The following is a 21,041-nucleotide window of genomic DNA, read 5'->3' as shown; positions in this document are numbered from 1 at the left end:
TCGAAAAATTTCATAGTGATCCAATTAGTAAAAGTATGGTTTTCGAATTTTTTTATAGTGATCCAATTAGTAAAAGTATGGTTTTCGAATTTTTTTTCCAAAATTAGTCCAGAGAGAAAAACAATTCTGGACAGCACACTGTCAAAGGCAAAAATGAAATTTTCTGTATTTAGTCGAAGATCAAAATGACCAAAATATTTTATGGATATCAAGTATTATAAGTTTAGGCTCTACCATAAAAATTTCAAGTAAAACGGAGTTCGGGAAGTATTTTTACCAAATCAATCTTTCGGACTGCGCCGAGCTGAAATTTTCTGAAAATGAATGGTTAGAAAAATATTTGGCTAAAATTGAATTTTGTAACAATAATGGTGACGAAATTTCGGGGTGTCACACATGCGCCGTAGCCCCTGTATCCGGGTACCAGGCGTCGACAACGGAGGGAGCGGCTAGATCACCGGTTTAACGCCTGTAGCAGTAAACCGCCTCGTGACCGTGTGAGTGACATATTTGACACCGTGGGTTGTTCCCGCGCCCTTGGCCACGCCCATTCTATCCACGACCGTGCCGGCCACCACGGGGAGCAGAGTATTGACCGCCACGACACGAATCACCGTTGTTACACCTGCCTCTACCAGCGTAAAGCACCGTCGGGGACGTTCCAGTCGCGTCGCCAGAATTAGCTGTGTAGTCATCAGCGAAGATGAACGCCTGGGCCTGCAAGAAACTGCCAATTGCGGAATGGTGACCGGATCGCCGGAGACAGTGAGCGAAGCCGCCATGGATCGGAATTTCATCGCAGCTCACGGAAGACGTATAGATTTTGTTCTTCTAGCGAGAGCGGGCGACCGGCCAATGCGAGATCCTTCACGATCAACTAGGCTCTGCCAAGATACTCCGCCGGCGTGCTGTTCCCTTGGCGTAAGCTCTGGAATTGACCCAATAAATTGAGACAACATGCGAGTGTTAATGAACTAAGCGCCGCCGTGATAGCTAGAAAACACGGCTCTAGAGGTGTCACGACCCACGACGAGGTACATTACCTCGTCCGTGAGGGAGGAAATCAGCAGCGATAGTATTGACTGGTCTTGCTGCACCCACGCTGAGTATGCAGGATTGGGAGTCGCGGTGGCCGCGGTCTCGCCTGGAGCGGTGGTTAGGGTGGTCGCTGAGCACGGATTTGTGCCGTCCACGAAGCCGAGCAGTCCTTGACCTTTGAGAAAGGGCATGAGTTGGGTACGCCAGAACAAAAAATTTCGGGAGGTTAATTTGATGGAAACGAAGTGGTAGGCGACCGATAGGGTGTTGGTGGTGTTCGTCGGAGTGGTGACTGTGGCGACAGTCATGGTTCTTTCCGATGAGTTTGTCGACATTGTGAGGGGAAGAGGAAAAAGTGGAGTCCTAACGCTAATTGATACCAGATGAGAATATCGATTAATTCAAAATCATAATCAAAAGATAATTACAGAGTCCTAAATGACTAAGGAGTCACAAAGGCTCCTGAACAATAGGTAGCTCAGTCAGACTAATTCTAGACCACATACAATAACTTAATATAAAACATATAATATGAACTGTAACACTAATATTATTGACACTTACAAGCCTTCCCAACTTCATTTTCCAACTCAAATGGATCTACTTTGAGCATTTTGAGCGTACAATATATCGATCTCTTCGTCGCACTACGAAGAACTCGAATCCACTTTGGCCCGATCCAAATCGGAAGTGGACTCCACATATATTTGTGTCACAAAATAGCCACTTACAATTCCATTTTAAGATATTTTTTTCAACAATCCCTCACATGAATGAATATTGATTTTCGAAGTTGTAAAAACAAAACAACTATGTTCAACAGTCGATCCCTGCATAGGATAGGTAGGTGTTACCCTTTAAACCTTCTCTTGTCTATTTGTGTAGACGATGATATACCCCACACAGGAACCTTCCAACAATGTTTTGTTCTCATGAGTGTGCCTGTTTTTGTCATGGGTCACTGACTCACTATGCTTAGTTTTGCAAGACAACCCAGTCAATTCTCCTTTGAAGTGACCCCATTTCTCTCTCGCATAGGTGATTCTTTTTCGAGTATCCCACATACTCACACATGTCAATCGACAATTCGAATCATTAAAGCATCAATTTGCTAACCTCTTGCGGGAGTCATTATTCTAAGAACGAGTGGTAGGGAGTCCAAGACCCACACAGTGACACGCTTCGTTCCATAATTTAGTTGTCTCATTGAACTTAGGTGCCAGATAGGGTTTAGGGTTTAGAATCCAAGCAATTCATGGTTAAGCAATGGCTAAACAACTAGAGATGGGCTCAAGTTACGGGATTTTTCCTTCTAGATACCTTTACAACTTAGGGAATTAGAGGAGAACACAATAACCAAAGGGTTAAACGGCAATGCACAAAGGAATCCTAGCCTAAGCCACATTCGTAAACGAATAACGAAGGATTAGAGCAAGGATTGCCCCACTCTCGTGGTGTATAAATTCCTAGCTCTTAAAGCACATAAGCATTTAGGCCCCCAATTCTTTCCTATTTTCATAGAAATAAAATGGGTTTGAGAATGGTAAGGCTTGAGTCTTTCGCCCAACTCTCTTTTAGGTGAAATACTCTCCAAAAACACGTTAATAATTGTTACATACTAAGAATTAACAAGATTATACATAGAACCTTCTCAAACATATGAATCCCAGGTTAGTGTTCTTCTCCCTTATGCAATAATCACATATTTAGCATCTAGATTGGCAATATCACCCTATTTCGAGCCCAAATACGAACTACTCACACATTATAAACATAAGTAAAGCAAAAGCAAAAGGAAATATCGTCAACATTGCATAAAAGAGTAAAAGAAGAGTAAGAAGAGTAAAGAAGCTTTTTTATTGAAGATAAGAAATTTGTGGTTTAAATCCACTTCAATCCGCGATTACAAACTTTAAAGATGACTTAGATGTGTAATACCATGCTAATCTAAGCTAAAGAAGTCTGATGAAATGAGGAAAAATAAGCTAAAGCTATTTAGGGTTCGAACTCCCTCAAAAGCAACACAAAAACGCGCTTATATACTGTCAAGTCAGCACAGGGACATGGCTGTGTCACTGCTGGTGTAAAAACCCAACCAAAATAGAGGTTGCACTGGTTGACACGACCAAGTACATGGTCGTGTCAACCCCTAACTGACACGGCCATGACCTGACACGGCCACTTACACGGTCGTATCAGTTCTCCTCTAAACTCCACTTGCTACACTTTGTTGCTCCGCTTCTCCTATCCTTCTTGAGTGGGTTCCTTGCCTCCCAAATTGATTCGAAATGCCCCAAAATACTTCATTCTTTACTTGTGAAAAATTGTACCTAGGAAAACAAATAACACAAACGAGTCCCAATTCACACTCAATTTTTGGGCATTTTATATATAAAAAAAAAAGGGCAAAAACAAGGGGTGAAAAAGGTCAAGAATTAGTGTTATCATCAACTTCTCAGGCAACTCTCTATTTAACCTGTTGGTTAACAGATCTGCTATGTTGTCTTTTCACTTCGCATAGTCAAACGAGACAACACTAGTTGTGTGACGTTGTTTAATGGTGTTATGTCTACGACTTATATGTCTAGACTTACCATTATACATGTTACTCTAATCCCTTTCAAATGTGGCTTGACTATCGCTTGAAGGTACAAGTTTTTTCCAACTAGGAATATCCTCAAGAAAATGTCGTAGCCATTCAGCATCTTCGCAACATTTGTCTAAGGCTATCAACTCAGATTCCATTGTGGATTTGGCTATCACAATTTGCTTCAAGGATTTCCATGAAACAGATACATTGGCTAACATAAATACGTAGCTACTTGTGGACTTAGAGTCCTTAAATATCATATATCCAATTAGCGTCACTATTCCCTTCAAGTACAACGGGATATTTGGTATAGTGCAGTCCAAAGTCACGAGTATACCTTCGGTATTAGGTATCTCATAACCTTTACTGTTGTCTGTTGCCTTCTAATGCATATCAGTGGGGTTACTCGTATACCTACTGAGTTTACTAACCGCAAAGGCAATATCCTACCTAGTATAGCTCATTATATACATCAAACTACCAATGATCCTAGCATATTCTACTTGAGAAATACGTTCTCCATGATTCTTGGTTAGATGAACGTTTGTATTAAACAGTGTCCTAGCCAATTGATTATCATCCTTGTTAAACTTTGCTAGGATTTTATCAATATAGTGAGATTGGCTCAACACAAGACCATAGTCTTCTAATGATTTTAATCCTGAGGATTAAATCTGCCAAACCCATATCCTTCATGTCAAATCTCGAATTTAACATGTTCTTGGTAGACTTGATCATTCGATCGTTATTACCATCAATGGTTATATCATCTACATATAAACAAAGAATAACATAGTCATCTATCATTTCCTTAACGTAGACACATTTGTCACTCTCGTTTATTTTAATTCCATTAGTTAACATCACATTGTCAAACTTCTCATGCTACTTCTTAGGTGCTTATTTTAAACCATATAACGATTTAACCAATTTACACACTTTCTTTTCTTAGCCCGGAATAACAAATCCTTTGGGTTGTTCTATATAGATTTTTTCATCTAACTCGCCTTTTAATAAAGCGGTTTTCACATCCATTTGTGAACTTCCAAGTTTCGCAACGCGGCTATGACAAGTATCATCCTAATGGAATTTATTCTCGTCACAAGGGAATACCTGTCGAAGTAATCAAGGTCCTCGTGTTGCATATAAAATTTAATTACACGCCTTATACTTCTCAATAAAACCATCCAGTTTCATCTTCCTTTTAAAGACCCACTTGGATCCTATGGTTTACTACCTGAAGAAAGATCAACAAGCTCCCAAGTGTGATTCTATAGGATAGAATCCACTTCAATTTTAATAGTCTCTTTCCACATTCGTCCTTCCATAGAAGTCACGCCTTTTACATACGCTCTAGGCTCATTTTACAACAAACATGTTAGAAAATCCGGTTCATTTTCTAATAAACAAGTTAGAGTACTAGAATCATACTCTAACAAGTAAGTTAGAACATATAGACAAATGATTTTTCGACTCTAGCCCGTTTGCTACGTCTAGGCATGAGCTCGGGTTCTCTTTTAGATTCCCCACTATCATTATCCATAGCTACACCAAAGGTTCGTTTCGACGTACTAGGTCTCTCATTGGACTTACAAGGAAATAAATTTTCAAAGAACAATGCATTCCTCGATTATATTATCGCATTCTTATGCACGTCTAGATTATGGGACTTGTGTACTAAGAATTGATAGGCACTACTGTTATGTGCATAGCCAATAAATATACAGTCCACCATTTTAGGACCTATCTTTATTTTCTTTGGTGTTGGCACCAACACTTTGGCAAAACACCCCACAGTTTAAGGTATTGGTAGGAAGCCTTCATACTTTTCCACAACTCATAAGGAGTTTTATTGAACTTCTTGCAGGGTACCTTATTTAAAAGGTAATTACTTGTCAAAATTGCATTAGCGCACATATTTTGAGGTAGGCCCAAACTTATAAGTTATAAGCATCGCATTCTTCATATCTTTCAATATGCGATTATTGCGTTCGATAACACCATTCGATTGAAGTACATAAGGTATTGTGCACTTGTGTATGATACCAACACTAGCGTAGAAGTCACCAATAGGTGCTTCATACTACCACCTCTATCGCTTCTAACCTTCTTAATCGAAAGTTGGTTTTCAACTTCATTCTTATAAAGAATGGCTTTTTCTAAGGTTCCATCTTTGCTTTTCAGCAGTACACATAACAATAACGTGTACTATCATTGATAAATATGATAAAAATATTTATTACCACCTCTAGTTTGTATCAATTTAAAATCCTGCAAATCACTATGAATAAATTTAAGTGGTTAGTTCAGTTTGCCTTTCAACTGATACGAAAGGTGTCTTAGTTTTGCCTCAACACAAATTTCACATTTGTTATTGAGTAAATACCCAAAATGGTCCCTCGACTGTGGCATAATTCACAAATAAGTCCTCAACTATCAAGTTAGCAAATTAAGTTCTCAACTATTCAACTCTTACTCAATAAAGTCCTCAACTATTCAATTCTTACTCAAAAAGGTCCTCAACTATTCAATTCTTACTCAATAAGGTACTCAACGAAGGATTGGTTTGCGAATCATTGTGTAAGAATTGAAAAATTGAGGACGTAATTGGTAAAATTGATAGTCGAGGACTAATTTGTGAATTATGGCATAGTCGAGAGACAATTTTGGGTATTACTCTTTGTTATTTGTATTAATTTGGAATGTAGGAATATGTGTCATGCTAATTAATCTACGTATAGAATTAAAATTAACATTACTTAGTCTTCATGCCACAAATTAGAAGACTCAAGCAAGTAAACATAATTAACTTTGCCTTTATTCATGATAATAGGCATTGCATTGAGCTTAAACAACCCATCATGTACATAGCCTTTACCAACAAACATTCCTAGTTTGACAAAACTACTTTGTCTTACTCAAATACCATACGGAATCCATGCTTATTCAGCAACAAGCCAGACACCATATTCTTTCGTAGCTCAGGAACATACAACACGTTGTTCAACGCAGTTCCTTTTATGCCATTTTAGACAACACATACTATTTAGAAAATTAGTAGTCTTAAAAGTGTAGCAACCAGGAGATTTGCATGTATGCTCGCTCCCCAATATTTTGCCATTGCTATCCTTTTGTAGATGTTTCAATACTATTCCTTTTATGCTTGGTTTCGTAAATCTTTTTTAAGTGTGATTGTGAGTCTTATTTGATCTTTGAGGTGAGGACTGGGACTGGAGAGTGGGTGGTGGATGAGCAGGGCAAAGTAGCAGTTATGGTTGATTATTTCCTTAGTCTGTATGTTATAGGGGAGGGAGATGATCGACTGGTAATTGAGTGTCTTTCGCGGCAGATTACAGATGAGCAGAATGAATCCCTGGTTCGGCCAGTAGATGTGGATGAGGTTAAAAGGGCTCTGTTTGCAATGTACCCAGACAAATCCCCAGGTCTAGACGGCTTGTCGCACTAGGACGTGGTGGCGCCGAGGTAGTGACTTTCTGTGAAAACTTCATTACTTCTAGTATTTCGTCTGCATCTATAAATGATACTCATATTGTATTAATTTCTAAGACAAAAAATCTTGAAAAAATGACTGAGTATAGACATATTTCCCTTTGAAATGTTATTTATCATATTGTTGCGAAGGTCTAAGCAAATAGGTTAAGGGGGTGTTGAATTCTGTAATCTCTGATGTTCAATTGTGGATAATGTGTTAATTGCTTTTGAAACTCATCATGCTATGTATCGGGGTAAGGGGGATAGGGGAGGTTATGGGGCTTTGAAGGTTGAGATGTTTAAAGCATATGATCGGGTGGAGTGGGGTTTCTTGGGAAGAGTTATGGGTAAGATGGGGTTTAGTGATTGGTGGGTGAGTTTGATGAAGGAGTGCATTTGCACTATTCAGTATAATGTTTTGGTTGAGGGAAAGGAGTGGGGACCTATTAAACCATCAAGAGGACTAAGGCAAGGGAATCCTTTATCTTCATGCCTGTTTATCCTGGTCGCAAAGAGTTTAAGTGCTATGTTAAGGGTGCAGGAAGAAACAGGTGGTTTACATGGGATAAGGGTAGCTAGAGGGGCTCCTACAATATCTCATCTTTTTTTCGCCGATGATTGTTTGTTTTTCTTTAGGGAAAACACTTTGGAAGCGGGGGTTATTAGGGAGATTCTGAGAGACTATGGGCAGGCTAGTGGGCAGCAGGTGAACTTTGGGAAGTCTACCATCGTTTTTGGTAACAATGTGAGGAGGGAGGATAAGGAGGGGGTTTGTGAGACTCTTGGGATCCATGAGCAACCCATGAGGGGGAAATATTTAGGTCTTCCGGGGTATGCGAGGAGACGAAAATGGGATGTGGATTTGATAAGGGATATGTTTTCTCATTGGGATGTGTCTCTATAATTCTTAGTCTTCCTACTCCGGTTTCTAATTCTAGGGGGGGGGGAGGGGGGGAGGAGAGTGCTGGAAGTTATACTATTCGTAGTGCTTATAGGTTGGCTGCCAAAGTTTATGTTGATGAGACGGATTTTGAATGGACAAAAGTTTGGAATCTAAATATTCCCCCAAAAATTAAGTGTTTTTTTGGACTTTGTGTACTAATAGTCTAATAGGCTATCCACTAAAGATATTTTGCTTATAAAGCAGGTTCGGTGTGATTCTATTTGTCTTTTGTGTGGAAATGAGGCTGAATCGGCTGTGCATATTTTTGCAAATTGTGTTTTTACTCATGCTTGTTTGTGGGTTTTGAGTAGTGATTGGAGGCTGGGGTTGGCGGAATCTATTCATAGATGGGTGCATGATATGTGGTCTTTCTTGTCTTTAAAAAATGATTGAAAAGGTGGTGGTGGTGTGTTGGGCTATTTGGGAAAATAGGAATGACATGGTGTGGAATAAACAGGGTAAGGATCCAGGGTCTTTAGTGCATCATGCTTTGCTTTTTGTTCATGCTTGGCAGGTTGCTCAGGATGGGTTTTCTGCTCATAATTCGGCTCCTATGCAGCATATGCATACGGTGGATTGGGTTCCTCCCCAAATTCATTATCTCAAAATAAATGTTGATGCTTCTATGGACTTTGGTAATCATTGTATGAGTTTGGGGTGGGTAATTCGAAATGAGGAAAGAGTTGTGCAAGGGGTGGGTATGCAAAAGGTCCAGGGTCTATACACGGTTCGTGAAGCTGAAGCAATGGGGGTTAGGGAGGTTTTGAGTTGGATTAAAAGACAAGGGTGGCGACGAGTGATTGTTGAAGCTGATGTTCAGGTAGTGACGAAAGCTGTGGAACGAGGGGTGAACACTACTCCTTTTGGTGCACTTGTGTATGACATCCGGACTATTCTGAAGCAGCTTAATTCGATTACTCTTACTTTTGTGCCTTTTAGATGTAATCATCCTGCTCATATTTTAGCTAGAAAGTCTCTTTTCAATCCAGACTATGAGCCGTATGTGTTTTTTGATTCTATACCTCGTTGTATTTCTGGGCATTTTAACCTTATGAGTTAATATATTGAGTTTAGTTGGTTTTTCAAAAAAAAAAAAAAAAAAAAAAAAAGATCTTTGAGGTTTAATTTTGTCAATTAATTTCACTAATTTCAAATCAACAGTTATCATTACTTTCATTAGGCAGTAGACTGCTCATGAACTCGTAGTTTTAATTAGACTTAGGTCTCAAGAATTGTTTTAAGAAAATTCGTTAGAAAGATGTCAGTGAATTGTTATAGCGGATTTAAACTTAAAAATAAGTGTGCAAAAATTATTCTTTTATAAACTTATAGGTTTCATTATCAAGACGTGTCCGCACTAGGACTCAAATGGACTACAGCACACCAGCAGCAAGCCGAAAGTGAAAAAAATGAATAGTTCTTTGACAACAACTTAGCTCTTTGGAGCATGTGGGTTGTAAAGTATAGTAGAGGGTAATAATTATTTTTTAAAAAGATCGAATATTTAGAGTGATAATTATTAACTACAATAATTTATTTACTTTGATAGTTATTGTGGTTAATTCTTTTTTATTTTCGTTATTTTATAATGATTTTTTTTTTTGAATTTACTATGTAGTATGTATAAAATTCACAGTTAGATAAATACTAATGGTAAATATTTATTCTGATCTATATAGTCGAACAAATTAAAAAAATAATCCCTTATTAGTTCTTTTAATATTTAAAGGGATATTGCTTGTTGCTTTATTTTGATAATAATTTGACACTTATCCAAATGTTTTGTTTGAAAACTTATAGTATGATATATATGATTCCAATCCTTTATTATATTCCTAGAATTTGACCCACCTATTGGTCAATTATATTCAAAAAAAAAAACTCTTATTCAAAACTTTAATTTTAAATTTTAAAAAAAGAGTTTTCCATTCGATCTCTTTTAGTTTTTTTTTTTTTTTTTAACTTGAAAAGTCTAATGCAATTTCTAGTACTCATTGGAACAGCTAAGCTCAAGAAACAAGCACTAAATTACACTGATTGAATGATTACTAAGTCCCACTCAAAATTCCAAAGCACTAGTATCATTCTATGTATGTAACGAATTTAATTTAAAAAGATTGTTTCAAATTTGAGTTTATAATTTAATTTTATATTAACTATTTTAGCTAGTGATACCAAATAAAAAATTATATATTACGGTTAAAAATTGCATATAAAATTCTATTCTTTGCTTTCAAAATATTGAATCTCCAATCCCAAGGGCCCCTCATACTCCGGCCGGATATAAAATTCTATTCTTAATTCTTTGTTTGGCTGATTTGAAGGGGATAGAAGGGAGGATAGGTAAGGTTTGAGTTTATCTGATCTACTAAAAATTGGATTTTTGTCAAAAATGGAGAAAAAGAAAAAGAAAAAAAGTATATGTGTATAAAACTTATGATGTGCTCAGCAAGTGTTACAAAGTGGTTGTACATGATAAAGAACTTGCGTGGAAAAATTCACATGAAAAAATAGGCGGAACATGATTCTCTTAACTAAATGTCAATTTGATTCTTGTCAATATTTTCGTGGTTGAACCTGTTGCATGATATTTTCTTTAGTTTGGTTTACCTTCTTATGTATACGTGATTTGCAGGGTTTATCCAGTGCACGCGCTCATGTAGTGATTGTAAACTTTTCTCGTATATAAAATCACATTACAAATAACTCACCAAAAACTCATTAAAAAAAATCTACAATGATCGAGGTTGCTCTTTATTGTATAGCCGCATTTTGGTGCATTTGAACTATATATCTTGCACAAATTGTATCCTCATTAGATATATATAATGTGATTTATACACGTTTGGGATAGGGTATATATGTGTACATTATAAATGGAATGTAAATATATGTTAGATTTAATTAGTGATAGTTTAGATATTTAAGTTAGTATCTTGATAATATATATACACTTTAATATTTATTTGAAGTTGGCTACATAATAATAATAACAAGAATAACAATCATGCATATCTAAATGAATGATATTCATTGTATTTGAGAAATAATTCAATAATGAATTACAAAATAAATATATTATTTTCTTTGTTTGAAGCATCATCAATGAATATATACTAATATATGGCAATGGTCAATCTAAACTGGTAAAATTGGTTCTTGGATGGTAAATTATAAGCAATGACACATGATTGAGCATTGACAGCCGTAGTGTGGGAATTACACTCAATGTGTATGTGTGTGCTTCTTGTGGACATCAGGCACTACTTCTCTCACCTATTGAGCAGTTAAGCCACCATAATTTACCCTTCCACTATACTGCTAGATCGGAGTGTGGAGGCCCTAGCGGCAAGGAATTTCACCTTTGTGGCAAGGTAAAAACATATTCCATAAAGAGTTACATTATTTATAAATGTATAAATAATTAATATGGATTTAAAAAGTTTTATAGGCTTGAAAACAATTTAGTTAAATTATTACATAGCTATTCGGTCATGAAAACTACATTTCATTTAATTTTCATAAATAAGTTTTAAACTAGATTATTTTAAAATTATATATAGAGAGAGAGAGGTGATGGGATCTTGTAAACACTAATGTTAAAGTAAAAGATTACAAATTGATCTCAGTTGTTGATCTGAAAAAGATCGATGGCTCTAAAGTAAAGGAATATGAAAAAACATGTGTGGAATTTTAGTTAATATTTTAAAGAGTTAATTACATTTTTAGTCTTAGATTAAAAGGTGACAACCCACTTTTAACCCCTTGTTTTCATAACATCCCATTTTGGTTCTAGTATTATTTTGGCATGAATATTTTTTTCATCAGTCAACAAAATAGTTGAAATTTTGTAAAATACAAGGGCATTTAGGTCTTTAATTTTGAATTTTTTCAAGAAAAGAAAAATAAAAATATAGCGGGTCAACCCACTTTATATTAAAAAAATTGAAATGTCCTTGTATTTAATGACATTTCAATGATTTTATTGACGGGGAATAATAAATGGTCATGCCACAATAATACTAGGACCAAAGGGGGGTGTTCTAAAAAAAAGTATTAAAAGTAGACTGTCACCTATTAATCTAGTACCAAAAATGAAATTAATTCTAAACTTTAAAGTGCACTGTGTATAATTGTAAAGTGCATCTAATGATATGTAGGAGTGCAATCAAGATGTTGCACTTCACATATCACTGGGTGCACTTTGTCTATTGTTTAGTGCACTTTGTAGTGTTGATCGATACACTTTAAAGTTTAAGATATTTACCAAAAATATCACCACAATTTTTTCCAAATCCCCTTACTTTAGAGTTGTTGATCATTCCCATATCGACAGTCTCGACAATCAAGATGAGTTCACAATTTTTACTTAAGCTAAACACTGTGAAGAGGCCGAACCTAGTGATGTGGTGACAGATCCACTAAGGACTGGGAAAATACATGTGCCAACTTAATTATACCCCCCTCAACTACCCAATAGTTGAAGTACTTGATTACATTTAATCTCGCAACATGGTTCAACAGCAAGAGCTAATCCACGATCCCGTAAGGGCAGCCCAAGTGGTAAAATAGTTACACCTGCAGTTGAGAAGTCGTGGGTTCGAACCTCAAACCCTTGGGTTTGAGCCGGTCAGCGGGCTTTACTCACATACTCACACAGTGAGGAGTGGGGTTTACCTCGTTAATCCAAAAAAAGAGCTAATCCATGATGGGGAGGACAAGACTAAGTATTGTACTTACCACCGGGCAAGATTTTCAAGAAGGACAATAAGGAAAGAGGGCAGCGATACAATCGTGCAATAGTGCCAATGGTCCTGAGAATGGGATCCGAGGGAGAAGAGGAAATGACTTACTGATTAACACCGATCACAATTGTAACGCTGTGGTAATTACTATGGATATTATTGGAGTTGACATTGGAAGGGTCTTTGTTGATACAAGGAACATTGTGAATGTCTTATATTTAGATGTGTCCAAAAAGCTGTTGGGTGTCGGCTAGCTTGGCCGAGTTTAGCCCTACTCGATTCGAGACATGGCATTGTGACTTACTATGGAGGGATGTGGTTAAATGGTTAATGTCTACCTACTTATCACCAATTGGTTTTAAGTAGGATATGTCAACTAGATAGCCAAAGAACTTTGTGGTTAAGCGTGCTTGACTTAGAACAGTCACAAGATGAGTGGCCATTGAGAAGTAAGCATAATGCAGTGTTGAGATCCATTAATTGGTATCAAATCCGAGTTTAGTCTCAGATGATATGAATGCGTAGGTTGGGCCAAGTCTAGTCATAGGATGGGGATGATAGGCACGGAGACTAAGGACCGAGTCAGGCATGCTACACAACAGGGCTTGGTGATAATTCGGGCCAAGTCTAGTCCCAGGATGGGGATGATGGGTGCGGACGCTAAGGACTGAGTCAGGAATGCTGTGCAACAGGGCTTAGTGATCAAAGGTTGCGATAGGTGCTGGGAGAGGGATTGTAGGGCGTCGGCTGGGTTGACCGAGTCCAGCCCCTTCTTGATCCACGACGTGGTTAAATGGTTAATATCCACCTACTTATCACCAACTAGTTTTAAGTAGGATATGGCAACTAGATAGCCAAAGAACTACGTGGTTAAGCGTGTTTGACTTACAACAGTCACAAATTGAGATCCATCAATTGGTATTAGAGTTGAGGTCATGGGTTGGAATTGATGGCGAGGCAAAAGCCGAGTCCAGTCCCAGATGGGATGTGGGCGTAGGCCGGGCCAAGTCTAGTCCAGGAAGGGGGATGGTGGGCACGAAGGCTAATGACTGAGTCAGGAATGCTGCACAACTGGGCTTGGTGATCAAAGGTTGCGGCAGGTGTTGGAAAGGGGATTGTTGGGCGTCGGTTGGGTTATCTGAGTTCAACCCCTACTTGATTCGAGACGTGGCACTATGGCTTACCATGGAGGGATATGGTTAAATGGTTAATGTCCACCCACTTATCACCAATTGGTTTTAAGTAGGATATGACAACCAAATAGCCAAAGAACTCTATGGTTAAGCATGTTTGACTTACAGTACTTATAGGATGGATGACCCACTAGGAAGTAAGCATAATGCAGCGCTAAGATCCATCAAAAACTAAATGCATGTTAGCATAGGTAGTTTGATGTCGGTTATAAAATTCCCTTATCGGGTATTATCGGAGATGTAGTATAAGTTGAGGGATTAGTAGAGTTGAACATAGAGCTTGGATTGCAAAGGTAGGGACAATTATTTCTATGACCCACCTATGTATGAAATTTAACACGCCAGCTGGCGTCAGAACGATAAGGGGAAACTAGCAATCAGCTTGAAGGTGTTATGCCAAGGCTTTGCAAAAAAAAAAAAAAGCGCTTCTTCTTCTAGCTAGGGTTAACACCATCTTTAAGTATAGTGACAATCACAAAAAGGAACAACCAGAATCAGTCTTTGAGACGCAACAACCACTCGAGGCTATATTGAGAAGCTCAACTTCATCAGGACGATTGATAAAATGGGCAATTATGATAACACAATTCACATTTGAGTATCATCCGAGATCAGTTGTAAAAGGTTAGGCGCTAGCAAATTTCATTGTAGAATGCACAACAAGGGACCTCGAGCTCGACTGACCTAGTCAATTCGATATGTCGTGGTGGGAAATGGTAAATGATGGATTGACTAGGAAAAAAGATGCAGAGGTGGGATTGTTCTTACCACTCCCAAGAGCTTCAAGCTATATCATTCTTTTTTGTTCACTTTCATGTCGACTAACAATGAGGTTGAGTATGAAGCATTAGTCGGTGGCTTGAAAGTTGCATAGACATTATTTGACAAGCACCGAAAAGTCAAATCTGATTCAGCGTTGGTTGTTGGCCAAGTAAATGGAACTTTCAAAATAAAGTGCGAGGGGCTACATTGATACATAAACTTAGTCACAACTTTGTTGCAAAGTTTCATCCATTTTGAACTTATGCGATACCCAGATCCGACAACAGAGATGAGAACATATTATTGAAGATGACGCAGGAAGTCCAAGAATACTTGTCTTTCATGGTGAGAATAGAGGAGATCTCAAACGCAAGTATTGACACATTGCCTGTCAATCCGTTCAAGGTGACCCAACAAGATTGGATAGCAGACTTTTTGAGGTACTTAGAGTTGAGTAAATTACCCTAAGATCTCGTTAAGGTCAAGAAGGTGAAATTAAAACCTGTGAGGTTTCAAAATATTTGAGGGGTACATGTCTATATATATCACCCTCGACTATTTGGAAACCTCACGGCTCCACAAAAAGCTATGGCCATAGCTTCTCCATCGGTTTAACCCACTAAATTTTAAACTGGTCATAGCTTCTCAAGCTTAAAAAAATAAACAGAGAAGTTGATATGGACGGAGTAGCTAACCATAGCTTTTCTATCCAGATAACGACGAAGTTTTGAAGAAAACAAATAAGCAACCGACTTCTTTATCTTTTCTGGTGACCTTTTGTATTAAAAGAATGACACATACATAAGCAAGTTATACCGGTTGTAACATTAGATTTACCGACTATTTGACTTAGTTGTAACAATTTAACCAAGTTATTAGCTCAATTGCATCAAATTGACAAGTTAATATGTAAAATTGTAATTTTTTTAAGTTGAAGAATCTAATTATTCTTTTTCTTGGGTGTCGGCCGAGTTCAGCCCCTGCTCGATTCGAGACGTGGTGTTGTGGCTTACCATGCAGGAATGTGGTTAAATGGTTAAGTACAACTATTTATCACCAATTGGTTTTAAGTAGGATATGGTGATCAGATAGCCAAAGAACTATATGGTTAAGCGTGTTTGACTTCTAATAGTCACGGGATGGGTGAACCCCTGGGAAGTAAGCATAGTGCAGCGCTGAGATCCATCAATTGGCCTGGTATTAGAGCCGGGGTCACGGGGTCGGCCGAGTTCAGCTCTTGCTCGATTCGAGAGTGTCCACCTACTTATCACCAATTGATTTTAAGTAGGATATGGAGACCAGATAGCCAAAAAACTATGTGGTTAAGCGTGCTTGACTTCCAGCAGTCACGAGATCGGTGGCCCATCGCTTTTTTTTAATTTTTGGTATAAAGTTTGAGGGTGTAACCCTTTCTACCAAAAAAAAAAAAATCTTGCAAATATAGTTATCCCCCCCACACACACACAAACATGAAGGCTCTTCCAAGTGAAAAATGGGATGAGATTTGAGTCGTTGATATAATCTAGACCAACGACTCAAACTGAAGAATTTTTTTTTTTTAAAGGCGCTTCCTAACAACATGCATACAAATGATCAAGTGTCTCGAACTGATGTACCTTAAGTTAGGCACCTACAATTATAAACTTACAAACCGCCTTAAGCTATAAACTTACGCACCTTAAGCTATAAATTTACGCACCTTAAGTTACCATAATGCCACCGCATTTTTTTTTTTGTGTTTTCTTTAGTTTGGGTTGTTGATTTTTGACTAGACCAATAGCTGAGATTACACATTATTTTTTACCTCGAGGTCATGTGTGTGTGTGTGTATATATATATATATATATATATATATATATATATATATATATATATATATATATATATGCCTATTGTCATGAACATAATTATATTGATATACACACATGGTTTGATTAAGAATGTCCTATTTTGATCTATATTTTTTATTTAAAAAATCAAATTTTCTTTTCAATACTTCTTCAATTCAAACATCTCTCAAGCAAACAATGCATCCTATATACGAAAATAAATATGTTAAACTTTTGCTTTCTCTGTATTGAATCACATACATGTTAAAGTTGATAGAAACTTAGAGTCAGAGACAAGTTACCTCGCCATTTATTGAGTCTATGACACTAGACAGTAGATACTGTCATGATGAGCATGATTGAACAAACCATTACTAAGTGATGTATGATTTCATTTTACTCAATTCAATTTGAGGGAGTGTTTGGTTAGATGGTTATTTTTTTCAAAGAAAAAATTTCTTAAGTTTGAGAAAAAATGAATTTTCTTCTATTTAGTTCATGGGAATTTTTTTTTTTTATCGGAAAATGTTTTCCTCAAGAATGAGAAAAAAGTTTCCCTTAATTAACTCACTCTTGATAATTTGTTTTCCATGAAAAATTAGCATGCCAATTTTGTCCCTATAGAACTTTAATTTCTTAATTACCCTTGTATTATTATTATTATTATTATTATTTGGTTGTCCAAAGGTATCCCTCCCGCCGATAGCCAGAAGACTAATCCTCCGTCCCAACAGTCAGCACATACACTAAGTGGTAGGGGACATTATTATTATTATTATTATTATTATTATTATTATTATTATTGTGTATAGGAATTTATTGGTCTTTATAGTCATTATTCCTTACAATTTCAAACCCAACCAAATAATGGAATCAATATTTCTAATAATTTCTTTTCCACCAACCAAACAATGTAATTAATTTTTCTGGTAATTTCATTTTCATAAAATTTCAATTCCATTTCTCCTCAAATATTTTTCACGAACCAAATGGGCCTATTGATTAATAGTTCTAAAATGAAACTCGATGTTACGTTTTTTTTTCTTTTCATCTAACCAATATAGATCACGTTACATGGTTTATATTTTATTTATTTTAAAGATATTATATGGTTATAAATTAAAATTAATTATATTGAACCAAATTAACATCTAATAATAATAAAATTTGTGTTTTCACTCAATATAATTTTCATATACTCCATAATTACCATTGAATATTAAAGATGTCAATATCCTATTAACTCTTGTTTTTGTACAAATTGAAAAAGGGAAATGACAAGTATACTTTTAGTAGTAAAAAAAAATGGTTGACAAGGAAAATATGTCGTCACTACTTGACGATTTGCACTAGATTAATTATGTTAATGTGTAATAATGCATAAATTATATAGGAGAAATTAAATAAACAACACTATAAACATTTTATGTTATTTGTGACGGACTTAACCAAGAGGGCAGGTGTTAAGCAAAAATACTATGTTAACCTGCGAGTAATTAAATGCATGGAACAAAGCATTTGATGTTAACTGAGTAAAAATAGTTCAATTACATGAACTCCCACATCTTACTTTTTAAATTTTACTTCGGACTGATAAGTTATTTTTTTATATGGGTCTCAATACAATTATACAAGTGTCAACATCAAAACTACTTAAGAGTAAAAATTGAGAGAATATAGTATTTTATAAGTAAAAATAAGATGCATCAGGGTGAAGGAGGCAGTATACGTACGGTGTGTGTTGGGCAGTGGGTCTACCATATATAATGGAAGTGTTTCATTTAAGAATTGTGTCTCCAACTTAGAGTTTCCCCTTTTTCTCAAAATGTTATCTTTCTTATTATTGTGTTGGTTTCCCTACTTCCATTAAAGCACAAAAAATCTAATCAAATATATAGGATAGGACTAGCTATTTTTTGATCTCTTAGCTAGCCTCCAATTCATCATCACAGTCATCTTCTAGATTACATATATACATACTCTGATCTGAGATGAGATGATGAGAATCTGTGAGAAGAAATGCAAAGTAGCCCAAGCTGCAATACTGGCCATGGAGATTCTCCTCCTCCCCACTGGACTCATCTCCACTTTTCTCATTCTTAAAGATTCTTCAACCAATCACAACAACCCTTTCTGCTTCCTTCACTCCCTCTTCTGCAACTTGAGGGATCACTGCCTTCGTTGTTTCAGCCTCTCATTCTTGTCTTCTCCCTTTTTCATCTGTCTCTTCATCAACTCTATCGTCCTCCTCATCTTGCTATCCTCCTCCAAATTCCATCACCGGAAAACCCAACCCTATCACGACCTTTTCTCTTACGACGCCGCCGATAATATTCCCGCCGCCGTCAACGCTCCGCCGCTGCCTCTGTCACCTGTAGGAACACTCGCATTTGGTAAGCCTTGTCTTATAGTATCTATGTTAGGATAAAAGCTTATTACTATAATTATAGTAATTATATTAGGATAAAACGCTTATTACTATGTCAAAAACTATAAATAGTTGGTAAGACACAATTTTATTTCTTTATATTTCACACATTTTCAAGAGCTAGGTGTTGCTCTCCTAAAAAATTTCTCTAGTTACATGACGCTAGACTGGGCCCTTAACGATCTCCTCCATCCATCAATTCCTTCCTTGCTCTGGGACTAAGTACTTACCATTACGACCTGATAGGAAAGACACAATTTTCAAGAGGTAGAATGTTGTACTTGGCACTATATTGACCTTGGTCTAATAATTTTTAACTATGTGGTGCTGGACTGGGCCGTTAAGAGCTCCCTCGAACTGTAATTGATATTGTGTATAATCCATTTTCATTCTAAATTTCTTTTTTAAATGGGGCTGATAACTTTACCAAACAGTCACGAATCGCAAAGGGCACTAACAAAAAAGATCCAATTTTCTTGGAAGATGATGAAGATACAATGAGTGGAGAAGGGGTTGACGTAAAAGAGCATCAAAATCCTGAAATCAACGAAGAAGAAGAGGCGGAGGAGGAGGAGGAGGAGGACACAATTGAGGCGACATGGGAGGCGATCAGCGGCGGAGGAGGAGAGGAGAAACAGAGCAGCAAACTGAAGAAGTGCGAGACATGGCCGAGGCCGCCGCCGCAGCCAACGACGACTGCCCCCGAACCTTTGGTTCCGTCAGCGGTGGCGGCAGCGACGTCGTGGAAAGAGCTGAGAAAATCGGTGACGTTCAATGACGCGGTGTCGGCGTGTCGGAGAGGCGGCCTGGCGAGGGACCTACTGCGGAGCCCCGAGGAGATGAACAAACGGTTCGATGATTTCATCCGAAAGGTGAATCATGAATTGAGGTTGCAGAGACAGGAATCAGAGCAGCGTTTCTTGGAAGCTATCAACCGTGGCCTTTAGCTTAAATTAACCGATTCCTGCCTGTATCTTCTTCTTCTTTAGTCCTGCTTCATGCAACCATCATATCATTTCGTTTAACTTGAAATGATGAGTATTTAGGGGACCTTTTGTTTTAATATCCTATCCAAAATAATCCCAAAACTATGTTTAATAAAACAACTACTCCGTATGTGCTTATTTTATAATAATAAAATTGAAAATTGAATCACTATTGTAATTAGTAGGGGTAGGCATTTAATTTGCTTCGAGTTATCCGAATCAAATCGAGTCTAAACGAAATTGAACTGAACTATTCAGTTTTGATTTATTATAAAAACTTGTGGGTTCCTATAAATTCGATGGTTTTAGTTCAGTTCAGTTAAAAATCAAACAAAAGCGAAAAAAAAATATATATATATATATAGATATATATATATATATATATATTTATTTATTTATTTATTTATTTTAAGGGACAAGAGATGCATGGTGCTGAATAGCAAAATAGAATATGCATGTGGTTTGGAAAGATGTTTGATATGGACAAATACGGAGGCGGTATACAAAAGGGAATCGTATTCTTATTATTTGCGATTAGAACCGAATACAACAAGGATACATGAACTTGTTCGTAAGTAATTCAGCTCAGGTAGTCAGCAGTGGGCCTACTGAGCTCCGAGCTAAGCGGCTGTCTCTCTCGTACAGTCCAAAAGTCCCCCTCTCATCAATAAATGCAGTATTTATAGACAGAGGAAAAGACAAGTTCCACCCCCTCGGCATGATGAGCACGTGGATGGCATGCACTGGCCTAATCCAGGGTGGAAACGTAGTTACGCATGTGGCGGGCTTGATAAGATAGTAGGCTGTCACGTCCCACTAAGCTCGGATGCTCAGTAGTCGGGGCAGAGTCTTGTGAACGCCCCCTATATAATGGCAGGTCTTGATAGATGATCGGCTCAAACCCAGCCCACCGACCTACAAGGTCTAGCTCGGACCGGATGCTGGATGATGCGCCATTCATTATACATGTAGTGCCCGATTGAGGGTATAATCCCTATCAAGTAGCCCCTCCCCCCCCCCCCCCCCCCCCCCCCC

The 21,041-nt window shown here is 37.4% G+C and overlaps 2 protein-coding genes across 3 annotated transcripts; both read left to right on the top strand.

Moving 5' to 3' along the window:
* The first annotated feature begins 8,448 nt into the window (after positions 1-8,448).
* On the top strand, positions 8,449-9,123 carry LOC115996031. Its single transcript, XM_031235176.1, has one exon. The coding sequence runs from the start codon at positions 8,449-8,451 to the stop codon at positions 9,121-9,123; it is 675 nt and encodes a 224-aa protein (XP_031091036.1).
* Positions 9,124-18,411: 9,288 nt separating this feature from the next.
* Positions 18,412-20,175, top strand: LOC115996444. 2 transcript variants are annotated; one of them, XM_031235665.1, is made up of 2 exons: positions 18,412-18,985; positions 19,513-20,175. In XM_031235665.1, the coding sequence occupies exons 1-2, from the start codon at positions 18,589-18,591 to the stop codon at positions 19,965-19,967; spliced, it is 852 nt and encodes a 283-aa protein (XP_031091525.1). In that variant the 5' UTR covers positions 18,412-18,588; the 3' UTR covers positions 19,968-20,175. The 2 variants fall into 2 exon arrangements, with proteins under 2 accessions (XP_031091525.1, XP_031091523.1); XM_031235663.1 differs by having other exon boundaries at positions 18,413-18,985; positions 19,504-20,175.
* The last annotated feature ends 866 nt before the right edge of the window (positions 20,176-21,041 follow it).

This window comes from Ipomoea triloba, chromosome 11, assembly GCF_003576645.1.
Source record: "Ipomoea triloba cultivar NCNSP0323 chromosome 11, ASM357664v1".
NCBI classification, from domain to species: Eukaryota; Viridiplantae; Streptophyta; class Magnoliopsida; order Solanales; family Convolvulaceae; genus Ipomoea; species Ipomoea triloba.
This window is presented reverse-complemented; position numbering and strand designations above follow the sequence as displayed.

Bases quoted from the DNA above. Each gene is read 5' to 3' on its own strand.
- LOC115996444 (XM_031235663.1), top strand. From the start codon at position 18,589: ATGATGAGAATCTGTGAGAAGAAATGCAAAGTAGCCCAAGCTGCAATA. The intron at 18,986-19,503 runs GTAAGCCTTGTC...TTTTCTTGGAAG, and splicing joins TGTAGGAACACTCGCATTTG to ATGATGAAGATACAATGAGT.
- LOC115996031 (XM_031235176.1), top strand. From the start codon at position 8,449: ATGATTGAAAAGGTGGTGGTGGTGTGTTGGGCTATTTGGGAAAATAGG.